Raw genomic sequence first — 16666 nt, 5'->3', positions numbered from 1 at the left:
TATATCATATATATATTCTAGGGTGTTTAATACCTAAGAGGGTGACAGACAGCAAATGACCAGTTAAGTATACAACCATAGACTACCACAGATAATACAATTACAAGGTGGAATTTTGACAGATGAATCAAGAAAGTTACGAAGTGAAAAATGAGTAGAGATGAAATTCCATTTCTAGCAATAATGTAGAGTTGTAGGCTGGGGAGATAGCTCAGTGGTCTAAGCACTTGCCTGGCAAGTGCAAGGACCCAGTTCAATCCCCAGTACTGCATGCTGTGCTGGCCTTGCCCTGGCCACTGAAACTGGGGTGATGGTGCATGCCTATAATCCCAGCATTGGGGAGGCTGAAACAGGAGGATCACTATGAGCCTGAGCTGTGTAACAAGACCCTGTACCAAATACATAAATGAAAAAATAAAATGTAGAGTTGTTTAGAAACCATACCTCAGGGCTGGGGAGATGGCTCAGTGGAATAAGCACTTCCCTGGCAAGCACAAGGGCCTGAGTTCAATCCCCGGTTCCGAAAAGAAGAAAAAAAAAAAACAAAAAAAACTACACTTAGAAACCATACCTCTAAAAACTATATTAAAATGTTAGATAAAATATAAAATTCTTAAAAGCATGGAGGAACTATATGGAAAAAAAAACCTGTAGCTAAAAACTCAAATAGAAATTTTAATAGACTAATTAGCTTCTGGCTTCACATATTTTGAACCACTTTTTCTCTTTAAGCCACAAGCTTTCAGTCCTGGGACTAAAGGACATAATAATTATGCAATATAACCTCTGACTTTTCCCTACTTGACAATTCTAAGTATAGTGGCCAGCTTAAGTATTTCTGAAGACTTTCCTACCTCAAGATGGCTAGCAATGACTTAACTATATATGGAAGTGAGTGAGAACCATATAATACATTGCTTTAAATTTTAACTGAACTTTCTTTTAGCATGACCCCTAAAATGTTTATAGCCATTCCAAAACTACTTGACATAAAAGGAAGTATGATGGAGGACAAGTCCAAATGGAAAAAAGACAGGTCATAATTGATTACAAATAAAATATCTCACTTTTGGAAATTTTACAAAATATTTAACTAGGTAAATGCATTCCTGGGTCTTCTCAAAGCGCTGGAAGATGCCCATATAAGTGAAGAAGCAAGCTCAAGGCCAGCTTGAACTGCTGCAGAACTCTGAAACTTAAGCTTCATTAGCTTCAGAGCAAGTCTTCCTTTTTGTCTGTGTGTATACTTTATTTTATTTTTTTCTGTCTTTTTCGTCCTCCCTGTTTCTGTCTCTCTGTCTCTGTCTGTCTGTCTCTGTCTCTGTCTCTGTCTCTCTTTTTAGACAAGGTCTTGTTATATAGTCCAAGTTGGCCTTAAACTCAATGTGTAGCACAGGCTGCCTTTGAACTTGTGGTGATATTCCTGCCTCAGTCTCTTGCATGCTGGGACTATAGGCATGCACCACTATGCCCAGCTGTGTGTGTGTGTGTGTGTGTGTGTGTGTGTGTGCATTTTTTGAAAAGGAAGACTTGATTGTGTTTGTGGGAACAGTTTGAAGGGAAAGAGGTAGAGAAGATATAAGAAAGAGAATCAAGAGTAGGACAAGGGCTGGAAAAATATAAAAAGGATGAAACAAAAAAAGTACAATGAATGAAGAGGTTATAAATATAGAAGGATAGGAAGTTACAAGTAGCAGCAGAGAATTCATGTTTGATGATGGTTTTCTACCAGACAGGAGATAAAAATGAAAAGGCAAAGATGTGTCTAGGCCTGCATATTTAAAATTGCATAGACTTCAAATAGGTACTGTAAACATAGAGATTGGATGCTAGCTGGACATGGTGGTGCATGCCTGTAATCCCAGCATTTGAAAGGCTGATGCAGGAGAATAAATGTGCTTTGAAGATAGTGTGGATTACATGGCAAGTTCAAGGCCAGCCTGAATTGCAGAGACTGTCTCAAAAAAAAAAAAATAGAGGTGGTAGGGGAGGAAAGGTGGGAGAGAAGGAGGGAGGGAAGAAATTATAGAACAACAGACACACAGAGAGACTGATGCTGATGTAGACTAAGGAAAAGAGTCACATGAAAGTTCAGCTAAATTAGACAAGCATTCAGAATCCTATCAAATTAAGTGCACTAAGGAAGACTGTAGTGGGATTGACCAAGAAAAGAATGAGAGAAAACTCTCACTATGCGGAGTGAGGATGAAACAAGGAAAGGCTGAAATGTTGGCTGTCTTTGCCGCCCTTCTATTGCTCTAATTTTTGGTCCGCAAACTTAAGTTGTTAACTCTCCAGAAGAGAAGCTTGATGATATTATTACCCTATAACTTAGGTAGTTGAGCTGAACCACACTATCTGTCTGAATATCAAACATCTTAGACATAACATGGAACAGGTATTTTCCATCAAGTATTGATATGTTAAACTTTAAATCCCTACAGAATGTGAAGAAAAATAAATAAAAAATATTTTAAAAAAAGAAATAAACAATTATATATTTTTACACAGATATTTAGAAATCTAACCATATACAGCATTGTAGCAGGACAGTCCTATGACATTAATTTTCTTATCTCTTGTTTTCATTTATTACCCTTTTTTAAAAACATTTACTTGAGAGACAGTATAGCGGTAATTGATATGACATGACAAGCAGTACATATTTAGAAGACCAGAATGACAGGCATTACAAGCATGACCCTAGTATTACACATTGCTATCTTCAGTGCAATTGCTTAGTTCACAGGTATCAGCATATAGAGTTAGTCAGGGTGAGAATACTACCAATTAATTGCTAGTTTGAAAAACCTGCTGATAATTCTCAGGGTCACTGCCTTAACCATCTTGTGCATATAAATGCACGGTGTTGCCCTTGTCCTAGCCTTTCAAGGTCAATGAAGACTCAGGAAATAGGAGAAACTGTACTGTAACAACCTGTAATTCAGTTGTGTTCCAAATTTTCTGTTCAAGGAGATTATGGGACAACAGAGAAAAGTGATTGAGGATGTAGAGTGTACCTAAGGAGAGTCACATAAAAAGAAAACATTCCCTCAGGCTTTCACAGACAGCAAATTGGTCAAGCAATGGCCATGACTCATCCACATGGCTGACACTGACAAACAATCTACAAACTGCTGTACAGGGTTTCAGGGTAAATCATGAGGGGATCTGACTGATCTTATGAGTACAAAAGTTACATTTCTTGTTATATAGGTCTTGCTTTATCTTGGTCTTAACCATCCAGCAGAAAAGTACAAAAACAAGGTATTAAAAAGTAAAGCCATATTAATATGCTGAGCTATAAAAGGCTCAAGTCAACAAGTTCTGACATTGCCAGTTCTATGGATAACCCATGACTATTATGGACTACTTGACTATATTGGATTATTTAGCTGAATTCATGCACCTACAATATTTAAATGGCAATGGAATACCCATCTCTGACAAAACTAAACAAAAAAGGAGATACGAATGACGGACCATTTTGTATCTGTTTATACAAAATGGGATAGCTATACAAATACTTTGTCTTAATTCAATGAGAAGAAAGAGTTGTACTAATGGTGTTTAGACTGCATCTTGTACTATGAGTAACCATGAAGAAGATAACAATATGCAATGTATTAATTATTGAAACTGTCCTCCTAATCAGTTTTAAAACTGTCTTATTGCTATTTATTTCTCAATAAAATTAATAATTTTTTTTTTTAATGAAGAAAAGAAAGAAAAAGAAACAAGGAAAGGCTTCAGGAAGACCTGCCAGGGGCAGTGTGGAGCCACTGGAATCACAGCTCCATTTCTAGAGTCTTAAGAAGTGGATGCAATAAAAAGACTGTCAGGATTCCAGTGTTCTCAAGGAGTATCAGGCTGCAGTACAGACAAGGAAGAATATGGGGAACTTTATGAATGGCACATTTGGTTACTTTTAATCTATTAAAAAAGACAAATTTTCCTGCTTTTTAGGCTAGCTTTATACTTACTAGTATATTTAGAATAATATGATGATAATGACAATGATAATGATAAAAACAATGAAGGAAAAGGACAATCTTCAAAGACAGAAGGAAAAATAACAAAAAGAACCAAAGCCATATAGCAAAGAAAAATCAGAGTGGTTTGTGACTTGGGATATATTAAAACAAAGGTTAGCATGCATACTCCCCACACACATCCTTTTAAACAACTACTAAGCAACTAAAAGGAAAAAAGATGGAGCGCCTCTCTGTGCTTCAGTCCTTCTGACCATGGCAGAATCACCAAAAAAAATTCAACCTAATGAAACACACTATGTTTTTTTCTTCCTAGGCAATGAGTTGAATTGTGTATTTTACAAGGTGGAAACTAGTCAGCGCACAGGAAACATTAGGAAGCCATCTTTTCAATTGTTCTGTTTTTGATGATCCCTGAAATGAATCTGGGGTTTCCTGTTTTCTTCCCCAGTTTCATTCAGACTATAAGTAGGGACAGACAAAAAGGGAACATTCTTCTCTTAGTACTTAATGACAAACTGCCTTACTTACACAGTTCCTAATTGTTTCATATCTTTATCTTATCTTCCTAGTGAGAGTGTAAACACTCAGAGTTCAAACTTCATTTAAGTTCTCCATGGCAACTATCACAGTATTAGGTATGTATGGCAGAATAGGCCATTAAAAAATACTTGCTACCTTGGGAAAATTGTGGCATTAGAAACAATCTTATAAATCATCAAGTTCAATTTATAAATGAAGAACCTGAGGTAATGAACAGTAAAGAGGCTAGGTATTCACAGAAGATCAGGTCTATTATTTGAGCTGTCGGAACTGTAAAACAGACCAAAGTGAAAAACATCTGGCATATTTTCTAAGAGGAACATGGAGAAATGAAGTCAGAAAATAAAACTTCAAAAGTAATATTGGTATTATTTTGATAACTTCATTAACTTGGGGGTTTCTTGCAAGATTTCTTTCTGTTAAATCTTTTTGTTTGTTTTAAAGAGAATAAAAATAGTAACCCAAAATTAGAAACGATACAGAATTTCACTAAACAAAGTAATAGGAATTCAACAATGGCTGTTATACTGCATAACTGTCTTCAATTACCCACATGGTTGTACTGAATTAGCATGTAGCAAATCCAAAAAAGCTCCTGAGAACCATGGAATCTGAGAGAAGGACACCCAGACAATTAGACCCTGATACAGTGTAGTGATGGTGAACCTTTTAAAGAAGAGTGACCTAAGTGCAACCCAAAACTCATTTATTTATCACAAAGTGCAAATACTTCACTAAAACTTGAACACTGACTGAGGTTTTAGTTTAGAAAATAACAACTCATATATTAATCTTTATATCTTAAAAGAAAAACAAAATGCATGCCGCAAGCTCACCAACACTGATATATAGGAATAAACAATTCTGAGGAATGAAGAGAGTAAGAAAAGTTTCAGAGAAACACACTGAAGACAAGTTTCTAGGACTCAGCACTGAAAGAAGCAGTTTTGAAGCACTACGCTGAGTTCTAAGAATTTCCTGAATTCTAGTAAGCTAAAGGGAAGATGAGAAAGTGGGGAATGGAGTGGAAATGTGCTGAAGTAGCAGTGGCAAGAGGAATAGTGAAATGCCCTTTAGTCAGGGGTGCAAGATGATGTTGCCTGAGGTAAGGACAGACAGTCTCTCTCTCTCTCTCTCTCTCTCTCTCTCTCTCTCTCTCTCTCTCTCTCTCTGGTCTTGCTATGCAGGTCAGACTCGCAGTGATCCTCCTGTGTCAGCCTCCCCAGTGCTGGGATTACAGTCATGCACCACCACGCACAGTTCTAGGGCTAGTAAGGCACTGGATACTGAGGATCAAACTCGGGACCTTGTGTTTGCCAGGAAAGCACTTATGCCTAGGAGGTATCTCCCTAGCCCAAGGACAGACTAGAAACTGATTAGAGTGGATAAGGAGGGAAGCCACTTAGGGTGTCACATAACACAGTTGTCTTGACCAATGCCTGGTTTCACAGAGACAGAGACACTTTTTCCTGCCACAGACGTTAAGGGGAATTCTATTATTTTTTAGTATATGTCTACAATACATAATAAGTACATTCCCCAGTGCTTGCATCATCAGCTCAACTCCACCTCAAATTATCAGCCATTAGATTCTCACAAGCAGAACACAACTTGGATCCCTTTTGTGTAGTTCATGGTAGGGTTCCCACTCCAGTGACAATCTAATACAGGATATAATGCTCCGGTAGGAATGGAGAGATGGGAACAGCATAAATACTGATAAAGCTTCCCTCACTTGCCTGTTTCTCAGCTCTTGCTATGTGGCCTAATTCATAACAGGCCACAGACTTGACCTGTCAGTGGCCTGAGGGTAGGAGTTGGGGGAAGCCTGATGTAATAAATGAAGAGCACCAATCCTTTCCAGCCTTCCTAAATCCTTATGCACAAACAACTACCAATATGTATTTTTTTAATTAAAAAAATTATTTTGAAGAGAAAACCAGTAATACAGAATTTCAAAACAAGATAGGAAATTAACAATGGTTAATATATTTCATATTATTATTTTTAAAGTAGTTGCTCAGATTACAAGATGTAAGTATGCAAAACTGATTAAATAATAGAAACAAACTGTTCTTTTCAATGAACTAGTAGAAATTAGTAATATAATTATCTTAGCTATTTTTTGTGTGTGTATATATGTAGATACATAATGCATATATTATATATACATAATACATGTTTATACATATATATTTATATATGTATATGTATATATTTTTTCCCTGAAAACTGAGAGTTCTTGAACAAAAACCAAAATGCACGGGAAGTACATCAAAAAATAAATAACTGGGATCTCATCTTATTAAAAAGTTTTTGCACATCTAAGGAGTGAAAAGAAAACCCTCAAAGTGGAAAACAATTTTAGCTAATTGCTCTTCAGACAAAGGACTTTTTTTTATAACATATAAAAAAATGAAAAAAAAAAATCTGAACCCCTGCCCCCCGCAAATTCAAAGACCCAATAGAAAAATGGGCATCTGAGATGAGCACACACTTCTCAGTTGAAGAAATACAAATGACAAATAGATATATAAAAACGTTCAACATCATTGGTCATTTGAGAAATGCAAATTAAAACAACACTGAGATTCCATTTCACCCTACAAAGAATGGCTATCATTAAGAAGTCAACTAATAACAAATGCTGGTGTAGCTGTGGGGAGAAAGGAACCTTCGTCCACTGGTGGTGGGAGTGCAAACTGGTACAACCACTATGGAAATCAGTGTGGAGATTCCCTCAAAAACTAGGATTAAAGGTGTCATTTAACACAGATATTCACCTTCTGGGTTTTTCCCCAGAAGAATTAAAAACATGCCACAGTGACATATGCGCTAGCATGTTGACAGCAGCACAATATGTAATAGATAAATCTTGGGAACAACCCAAATGCCTATCAATTGAGGAATGGATAAAAAAGATGTGGTGTTTTCATACAATGGAGTACTGCTCAGCTATAAAGAAGGACAAACTTGAGTCTTTCACAGGTAAATGGATACAACTCGAGATCATACTCATAAGTGAAATAAATCAGACCCACACGTGTAAACATCATACTGTCTCACTGATGTAAGAAAGTGAAAGAGTAAATAAGATCCAAACTGTACAAATGATATTGTGAAAGGGAAAGAAACTGCTCAAAAGGAAAGATAAAGTGGGATGGGGAAGAGAAGAAAAAAAGAAAGGGAAAACAACCACCAATATGTAAAAGAAGAAAGAAACATACTGGCAATCAAGAGTGCAAAAGTCTTCTGTACTCTCTCATTGGGTTGAATAAAGTTTAATGTGCACATCTGAATAGCAGGAGGATTTTTTTTTAATTTAAAAAACTTTTTAAGTCATTCATTTATTTTCCAAGTAACTGTAACTATTCATTTATTATTTTGAAGGTCCATCTTGTGACAAATTAAATCAAATCTTTTCTCTAAATCAATGGATAATTTCTCTAAATTATGGCTTATTTTATCATTCCTTTACTTTTGAATTTCAAACGCAGTTGAGGGCCAGGGATATATCTCAGTAGCACAATGCCTACTTGTCAAGCACAAGAAATCAAAACCAGTTGATCTGAGTCTCCCTTATAAAGCATTGTAGTGGTTATGCAAAGGAATGTAGTTATTTGAGAACTACTTCAGCAACATCATGGCCTCCTTTTAGAAGACAGTCAGTTAATAGTACTTCTGCCAGCAGTAAATACAACTATTTGATAGCTTTACCTTTCATAAAAGGACTGATTGCATTTATTACAAAAACAGAGGCAAGTGCATAATCAGTTATTTTGAAGTTACCACCACAAACCCACATTAGAAAATTAAACAACTGCTGGGCATGGTGGTACATACTTGTAATACCAGCACTTGGGAGGGTGAGGCAGGTAGACTGCTGTAAGTCAGAGGCCAGCCTGGCTGCACAGTGAGTTTAAGACCAGGTTGTACTACATAATACACAAAAAAATAAAGCAAAAGACAGAACAAAAAGGAAGGGGATAAAAAAACGGAAAACTAAACAGCCAACTTAAGCATTTAGAACAGCCAACTTAAGCATTTAGAGGTCAGAGAGAGGCTTCTGGGTTCTGTATGCTATAGGTCTTCTTAATTCTATTCTTTGTGTTTTGGATTCCTAGCCAAGTGTATGCTTTTTAGGATGTACACTGAACATCCCCAAAACACTAAGTGGAGTACTGTGGATGGTTGAGGTAAGAGGATCACAAGTTCAAGCCCTTTCATAGACAATTTGGTTTCTTGGCAAGAATCTGCTTCAAAGTTAAAAAAAAAAAAAAAAAAAAAAAAAGGTACCAAAAATGCTAATTGGTGTTAAATTCACACTAAGTCATAATTTTCAACATTTTATGATAAAAACAAAGGGCAAAACCCCAACATATTATAGTTATAACATCCAGTGTTTAATCTAGAAAACCACACGGTATTAAAATTATGCTCTTAATCGCTTTTAATGTGGCAATAATTTTGAGCTACATTTGCTTTCACTGTCCTCCCTGCCTCTTTTTTTTTCCTTGATTCTTTGCCTGCTTGTTTGCAATCTAGAAATGTACACAGGGCATAGATGATAATCAAAGCTCTGCGACATATGCTAGGAATTTAAGAAAACTTGGAAGTTGGCCCTATCCTTTGGGATTCATGGACTCATAGGGAAGACAATGCATAGACCAGACACAGGATGACCATTTTATAACAGATACTAGAGCTGCAAAGAGCAGAAAGAACTCAATTTATATTTGGTCATGTTCATACCATACACCAACACACTGCATATTTATTCACCTATCTGCCTATCTTAGCTATTTTAATGGAAATACTTCAATGTGTAATAAAGAGACTAAGGGATCCAAGAGACATCATACAATAGTAGGCAGCACTTTAAGTTGGGTGGTGGCAGATGGAGATCAGCTAGGGAAGCTAAAGAATCAAACCCTGGGTAAGGATTGTCTGTTCTCTGCCATTCCAGAGTTTCTCTTGGGGGAGAGAAACAAGAATGCCAGAAAGAGGATATGTGGAAATTATTCCAATACCCACAGATGCAAAGATAGCTCTCCCTCAAAATATCTGATGATAATAAAAAGATAATTATGCAAAATTCCCCTCAAAACATCACATTGATAAAAACTAAACATCAAAATACTTATTGCAGAGTTAGCAAAAACATGAACAATTCTAAAAAGTGTGAAATATGGCAGTACTGTGAACACTTTGCCATTAACAGGCTATAAATGCATTTTCTTTTGTAGCTGGACAAAGTGGTGGAAAAGCATAAAGAATCTCACAGGAGACTCTTGGAACAACTTTTAATGGTAGAAAAATCCCACAGGCAAACCATATTAGAGCTGGAGAAAGAAAAGAAAAAACATAAAGAATACATGGAGAAGAGTGACGAATTTATAAACTTACTAGAACAGGAATGTGAAAGGTAAGACTGCTTCAGTTGAAACAAGACCCATCCTGTAAACTATCACTAACCTATCACTATCAGCTGGGCTCTGTACCAGCTGTCAGGGATACAAGTATGAATATGACATGGCCACTGTCCTCAAAGATCTCATGATTCAGGATAAGGATAAAGATATGCTTAAAGTTACTATCAAATAGAATAACCAGGTACAATAAAAACCACAGAAACAAACACTGTGTATTTAACTCTGCAAGGGAGTATCCTGTGAAAGGCATATATAAGAGGTAACAGATATCTATCTAGTCCTTAAGCAAACAGGAAAGGAAAATAAAGTATATTGAAGGCAAGTACATAGTACCAAGGTGAAAAAACTCATGAATACTGAAGGAATTCAAACTTTCCATATGGTGATAGTAGAGATGACACTATAGAATGAGAAAATGGAAGGCTAGCCATAAACAGCTTGAGAATATGGAGCAAATGAAAACTATTAAGGACAATAAAATGATTAGGCATTTTCTTTTTTAAAGAACCATTAAGCAACATGGAGAAAAGACCCAAGTGCTTTAGATTGAAGGTAGGAAGCACATAAAGAAAACAAAGAGGGGTAAATGGGAAATATTTGTGGTGCACAGGCCATATGAGTTAAGGCCTAGTAATACTGCACAGAAGAGCAGGGAAACAGTTATTTATAAGCACTTTGGTATTTTACAAAGATAAGAAATACGGAAAATGGTGCACAGCTTTTTGTTTTTGTGGGGTTTGGATCAGAGAACATGATTTCCATCTAGAGGGTTAGACAGATATGATTTCTATTGTAGACATGTTTCGTATGAAGTGCCTTAGTGTAGTCCAATATCTATTGGAAGGAATATGCATAAAGATAACTTATAGTCCAGAAATGTCGGTCTAGGGCCAGGGAGATAGCTTGGGGTCTAAGTGCCTACCTAGTAAGCACAAGGATCGGAGTTTGTTCCCAGTTACCAAAACCTGTTGTGGTGGCACATGCCTGTAATCCCAGAGCTAGGGAGCCTGAGACAAGAGGATCACTATGAGGCTGAGCTTCATGATGAGACCCTGTACCAAATAAATAATTATAAACAATAATAATAATAAAGAAAGAGATGCAGGTCTAGAAAGGGATAAGTTGGTTATGTGGATTTGCAGTAGGTTACAGCTAAAGCTATGAATGCTGGTGTGTCAGGAGACAGACTGCTGAGAAGGGAACTCTAGAATACAACAGTGCTTGATGGTTTCTCTTATGAAAAGCGGTCAAGTTGGAAGCTTAGAAAGAATGCCAGAAGGCCAAAAGAACCAGTCGGGAAAAAAAGTAATAAAGGAAAGAAAGACTTTCGAAAAAAGAGTGAACAGTTAAATAGTACCATATACTGAAGAAAAGAATGAGAAGTACCCCAGGATTGAGCAATAAGAAAACTGGTAACTTAATGAATCTTTTCAATAAGACAGGAAAGACAGAAGTCAAACTGAAAATAAAACAATAAATAAGAAATGAGAATGTAAAAGTTTAAAATGTGAAGCTGTACTTTGATAAAGCACAGTTGAGTCTGGTTGATAAGCACTTTATAACCACACATAGGGCTTTTCCCAGGTTCTACTTTGACCCTCTATTTTGAATCAGGTTAGAAAGTATGAGTATCCATATTAAATTTCAAGAACAATTAAACTTCACTGATACTACAGAGATTAAAAAAAATAGTTGATCTTTGTCATGTCAAATTTTTATCAGGCTTCTATTCCACTTTTGTGATTTTCATACATAATTTTATCAGTTACAGAGATAACCTGAACACCAAAATGCACAGACAAATACAGAAAAAAATTATTTGTGAGCTACCATCTCCAAAATACTAGCAATCTGAAGTGCTTTATTCAAATACTTCCAATTCATACCTTAGCTAGGTAACTGAAGTTACTCCAATAGCTAAGCTAAGGACAATCTTCTGTTTCTTGTCACTCTATCTTACAGTTGCTCAGAGAGCCAGAGAATTCTTGACCCATCCACTCAGTCTATTTTTTTCTAGGTTTGTTTTCTACTTATTACATGGCAATGTAGCAAGGAGGTGGGAATGATGTTCTTGTTACCTTATCCCTCACTGACTCTGAAATATCTACAAAGGCAGATTAAAAGAGCACAAGAAAAAAAAAAAAAGAGCACAAGAAATCTGGCACTAAGGGAAGATTCAATTCAGATTTTACAATATATGATTTGTTATTTAATGAGACTGCTATACTAAACATTATTATGAACGCTTGCAGTCTGGCACTAGTGGCCTTATTTGGCTTACACATTTATTTGCCATTTGCTAAACACAGACATTTTCTTTCATCTGTCCCTATTGCAAACATTTACAGACCAAGATCAGAGTGTTGCCTGCCATGGAACAGAGACATTGACTGTCCTTGCCCAGTGGCTTGCCACATGGAAGGCAAGATGGTATAAATTTTGGTCCAGAATGTGGAGGGCTGTTGGGAGACAGTTCTAATATTCACTGCTATATTTTCTTGTATACTAGAGGAGGGTAGGGAAAGGTATGGGGAAATGACACTGTAACACTGGGAGAAAAGAGGTACAATGCTGAGTAGTGGATACCAAAGATCAGTGGGAATAAAGGCCATGTGCTGGAGGAAAAGCAAACAATAAATATTAAATGTGTATACCACATAATCAGTGTATTAAGAAAGGTATTTCTACATCTATGAGGAAAAATTCAAGTGATCCTAGTTTTATAGGTTACTAAATTTGTCTTGAAGAATAAACTGAACATGTCATTACCAAGAAATAGGAAAAAGTGACTAATGAGTGTTTCTCATTCCTTCTTTAACCATTCCAGAAGATATGAGAATATTCACGTATTTCTATTTGTCAAGGAATGAGTTCTGTCTGGAATTCTGGGTGTGAAAATGATAAACCTGTTCCCAAATCACATGACACATAGTTCTTCCTCTGCTCTATCTACACAGTATCACAAGTCCCATATCTTGGCACTAGAGCTACATATGTACTCACTCTCCCTGCCTCCTGCCTTTTGTAACCCTCATGCGGTACGACTAGCTTGCACCTGCTTTAAGGCCACGTGCAGTAAAATATTAAGTGAACACCAGTGAAGCAAATGAGCCATGGAGGAAAAACTCTTATGATTTCAGGTAAATATACTCAGAGGAAGTGTTATGCACAGGAATAAAATGCCAAGTCAAATGTTTCATTTTTAGGTGACATGGCAAAAAACACATCATCACTGAGTCCTTCAAACTTTGGCACACAGCCACTGCTCACAAAAGCTGCACTAATTTGTCCTAAGGGGTCAAAGAATAACATGTATTTCCTTCCTCAAACAAAGTGATGCAGGCCACTCCCAAAGTGGTAGAACTTTTAATACTACAGCAAAATAAAAGCTATCCTAAGCCCCATAGAAAGGGTGTTGGGTGAGAATAACCACAAAATATTATCTGACTAAGAACTAAAAATACTGTGAGTTTACCTCTCATATATTAAGTATTGGTAAATACACAAAAATAAAATAAACACTAAGAAACACATGATTGAGGTACTTACTGAGATATGAGAGGATATAAGGCTCACTTTCTGTGTTTACTTTGGAGAACTTGTTTTATGTGGAAAACCCTAAAGGAGCCTGATGTCACACATTGAGTTCAGGCCAAAATGTTTGCCAATTGATGTCTCTGCTTTAATCAGTAAGCAACTGGCTTTTCACCTGAGGGTTGCTGGGGGCAGAGATCAGCTCATGAAAGCTGTTCCCAAACTTGTTAATGTAAAATTTCCTTTGCTGTAATCTGTGTAATTTGGTCCATCCATATGGCAATATTATAACCCATTTCATGACTTCTCTGTTCACTGACCAGTTCCACTGTGTGAATATGTTACTGATGACCTAAATTATGTACTTAGCTGAATTACAAGTGGAGTCTATGTGAAAAGTTTTACATAAAACCAATGCCTTTCAGGATGGCTTCACAGGAAAGCCAAAACAAAAATCACTTTTATACAGTGTAATTTTGTAAAATTTCTCCCTAAGTGAAATGCCAGTTTTTGTCTGTATTTTCAAAAAATCTTGCAGATTTTTTTCTAGTTTCAACAGGAGAAAAGACTGTGAAGGAAAAAAATCTTTTATTTTGAAAACATGAATTCTTTTTCAGAATGTTAAACTAAAAATAAACCCTGTATAATCATATATTATGATGTTTTTGTGCTTGAAATAACTAGTGGAATAAGAAACAAACAGTGTTATGGTTATATATATATATATATATATATATATATATTTTTTTTTTAAAGCCTTAAGGTACTTTTTATAAGCCTAAGTAGATTAGCACAGATATTCTCATTTTACCAATCAAGAGTTCACATGGTAATTTCTCAGAAGCCATATAGTGCAAAAATAATGAATTTCTTGCTTTTGTTCTTCCCAGGATTCACTAGACAGAGACAGATGAAGGGGATGCAGGGACCATGGTAGTCAAGTCAACAGAGGTCCAGTTTCAAGAGTTGCAATAAAAGATGGATAGAAAGGGACAAGGAGATGAATCTTTTGCAATAGGGAAGAGGTCCAAAGAAATAGGGAGGGGGCGAAGTGCAGGGGAAGGGGAAATAAGAAGATATGCCATGTGCGGGAACTAAATAACCCCTATTAATATAAACACTATATCCCATAACATGAGCTAAGATCAATAATATCAACAAAAATGGAAACTGGGATATGGGAATTAGAGGATGAAGAGAAAGGGAAAGAAAACAGGATTCAGCAGATGCAGGGACCAGGGTCTGATCCCCAGCTTGCTGTGCTGGCTCTGCCCCCAGGATGTGCAGGCATGCACCTGAGATCCCACAGCTTGGAAGACTGAAAGCAAGAGGATCACTATGAGTCTGACCTGTGTAGTGAGACCCTGGAGATCCTGTAGTAAATACATTAAAAAAAAAAAAAAAAAAAAGGAATATAGGATTCAAAAAAGAAAGCTGTAGTATGTAAACATACCCACTCTCCAAGACTATAAACTGCACTATCAGCAAACATATACTAATAATTCTTTAAAAAATGTAAAAATAAGTAAGACGATAGAGACATCTTTGATGAATGTAAAATGTATTCAGATTTTATAAAAAATAAAATAATACAGCATTTAAAAAAAAAGAGGTGCTTGTTTAGAGCATAACCTAGGCAAGTCTTTGGTGCTGAGTTTTTAAGAACAAACCTCTTCCACTTCTTACTTAGGCTTAAGCAGCTTTACAAAGATTTCTATCATAAACCTTTCTCTACTATGGCAGATTTATATTGTTCAGTGGCATCAGTCAATATATATGAAATAATGTTTAAGTCCTATGTGACTCTATTGTGAGATGAATATACTGGACCACTTTCAAAGCATCTCGCAAAAAATACTGGATCTACTCTCAAGAAGTTTTGGGTGCTCCCTTGGAATAAATAAATGAAAGAATGCTTTAAACATTAATTAGTTTGATAATCATGTAGCCAGTACTGATTGCATTCATTCACTCATTCACTGATTCATTAAAAAAATTATTCAAAAATCTGCTACACGCCATGTCCTGTGCTAGATCCTGGATGAAGAAGGCAGATGTGATCATCACTTACATAAAATCCCAACTAATTTCTTTATTGTGAAAACAGACACACTACTGTAGACTCTAAGACTTGACAGTGATGCTTCTAAGGCACTATAAAATCATGATGGACAGGTAAGGTACCACTATGGTAAAATAACGTAACAGTAATGATCATGATCACAAACCACTCACGATCAGTAGAGATCAATAAATGCTTTACACTAGAGAATGTCACTACAGAATTTAGCACAGTTATCTCACAACTATTGCCATTTAGGATTTTTCAGTTTATTTGGTCTGAAATTTCAACTTTTATGAATACTCTACAAAGCAAAACAGATTGGGTACAATGCTGTAAGTCTACTTTGTAAAAATAATATTTGGAAAGCCAGCCGTTTTAAATTTCATGCACACTAAACTATTACATTGTACACAAATGCAATAATTTCCTTCCAGTCTTCTGGCAAGAATCTATCATATTATATATTCTGGACACTATATACTGAAGTAGTGAAATAGATGCCAGATCTCCATTTGATCTTTGCCATGGGATCCAGTTCATTGTCAAAACAAAATTGAGACCTAACACAAACACATATTTTGGTACTGCAGTCTCTACCAAATTATAGTATGAGCAGCTTGGCATTAACTCCCCCTCATACCTAAAACAGGATCTAAGCAGAGATACAGAGATTAAGTACCTCGTGTGGGTGTTTTAAAACTATACATTGTAATCTGACTTTCAACAGGTGTCACAAAAATACTCCCTTGTAACCACACAATTCACCAATTTCCACACAAGCCAATTAATTCCATAAATTTCCCTTAGGACTGCTTTCATTATGTCCCATGAGTTCTGTCTGGTATGTTGTATTGTCATTAAGATTTCATTGCAGAAACTGTCTAATTTCCATCTGTGACCCACTGGTTGTTCAGAAGGGTGCTATTTAATTTCCATGTGTTTATGAAGTTCTTTTGCTACTGATTTCCAATTTCAATGATGGCCTGATAATATGCATGGGATAATTTCAATTACTTTGCAATTAGTTAAGCATGTTCCATGAGCCAATATGTGGTCTACATTGGAAAACATCCTGTGCACAGCTGAGAAGAATATGTACT

At 36.2% G+C, this 16666-nt stretch overlaps 2 protein-coding genes across 6 annotated transcripts in view; one reads left to right on the top strand and one right to left on the bottom strand.

Annotated features, from left to right (window-relative positions):
- The window catches only part of Cmss1 (cms1 ribosomal small subunit homolog (yeast)), a 427095-nt gene that overhangs the window by 299579 nt on the left and 110850 nt on the right, over window positions 1-16666 (bottom strand). The window lies entirely within an intron of this gene.
- Filip1l (filamin A interacting protein 1 like) overlaps window positions 1-16666 on the top strand; it is a 311808-nt gene that overhangs the window by 216504 nt on the left and 78638 nt on the right. For all 5 annotated transcript variants that reach the window (XM_023721224.1, XM_004636580.2, XM_023721223.1 and 2 more), the window contains one exon: window positions 9782-9960. In XM_023721224.1, coding sequence (XP_023576992.1) covers window positions 9782-9960 — 179 coding nt within the window. The remainder of the gene's footprint in view (window positions 1-9781; window positions 9961-16666) is intronic.

The sequence above is a fragment of the Octodon degus genome, unplaced genomic scaffold, assembly GCF_000260255.1.
Source record: "Octodon degus isolate 3935 unplaced genomic scaffold, OctDeg1.0 scaffold00081, whole genome shotgun sequence".
Taxonomy (NCBI): Eukaryota; Metazoa; Chordata; class Mammalia; order Rodentia; family Octodontidae; genus Octodon; species Octodon degus.
The sequence above is the reverse complement of the archived record's forward strand: the minus strand, read 5'-3'. Positions and strand labels throughout refer to the sequence as shown.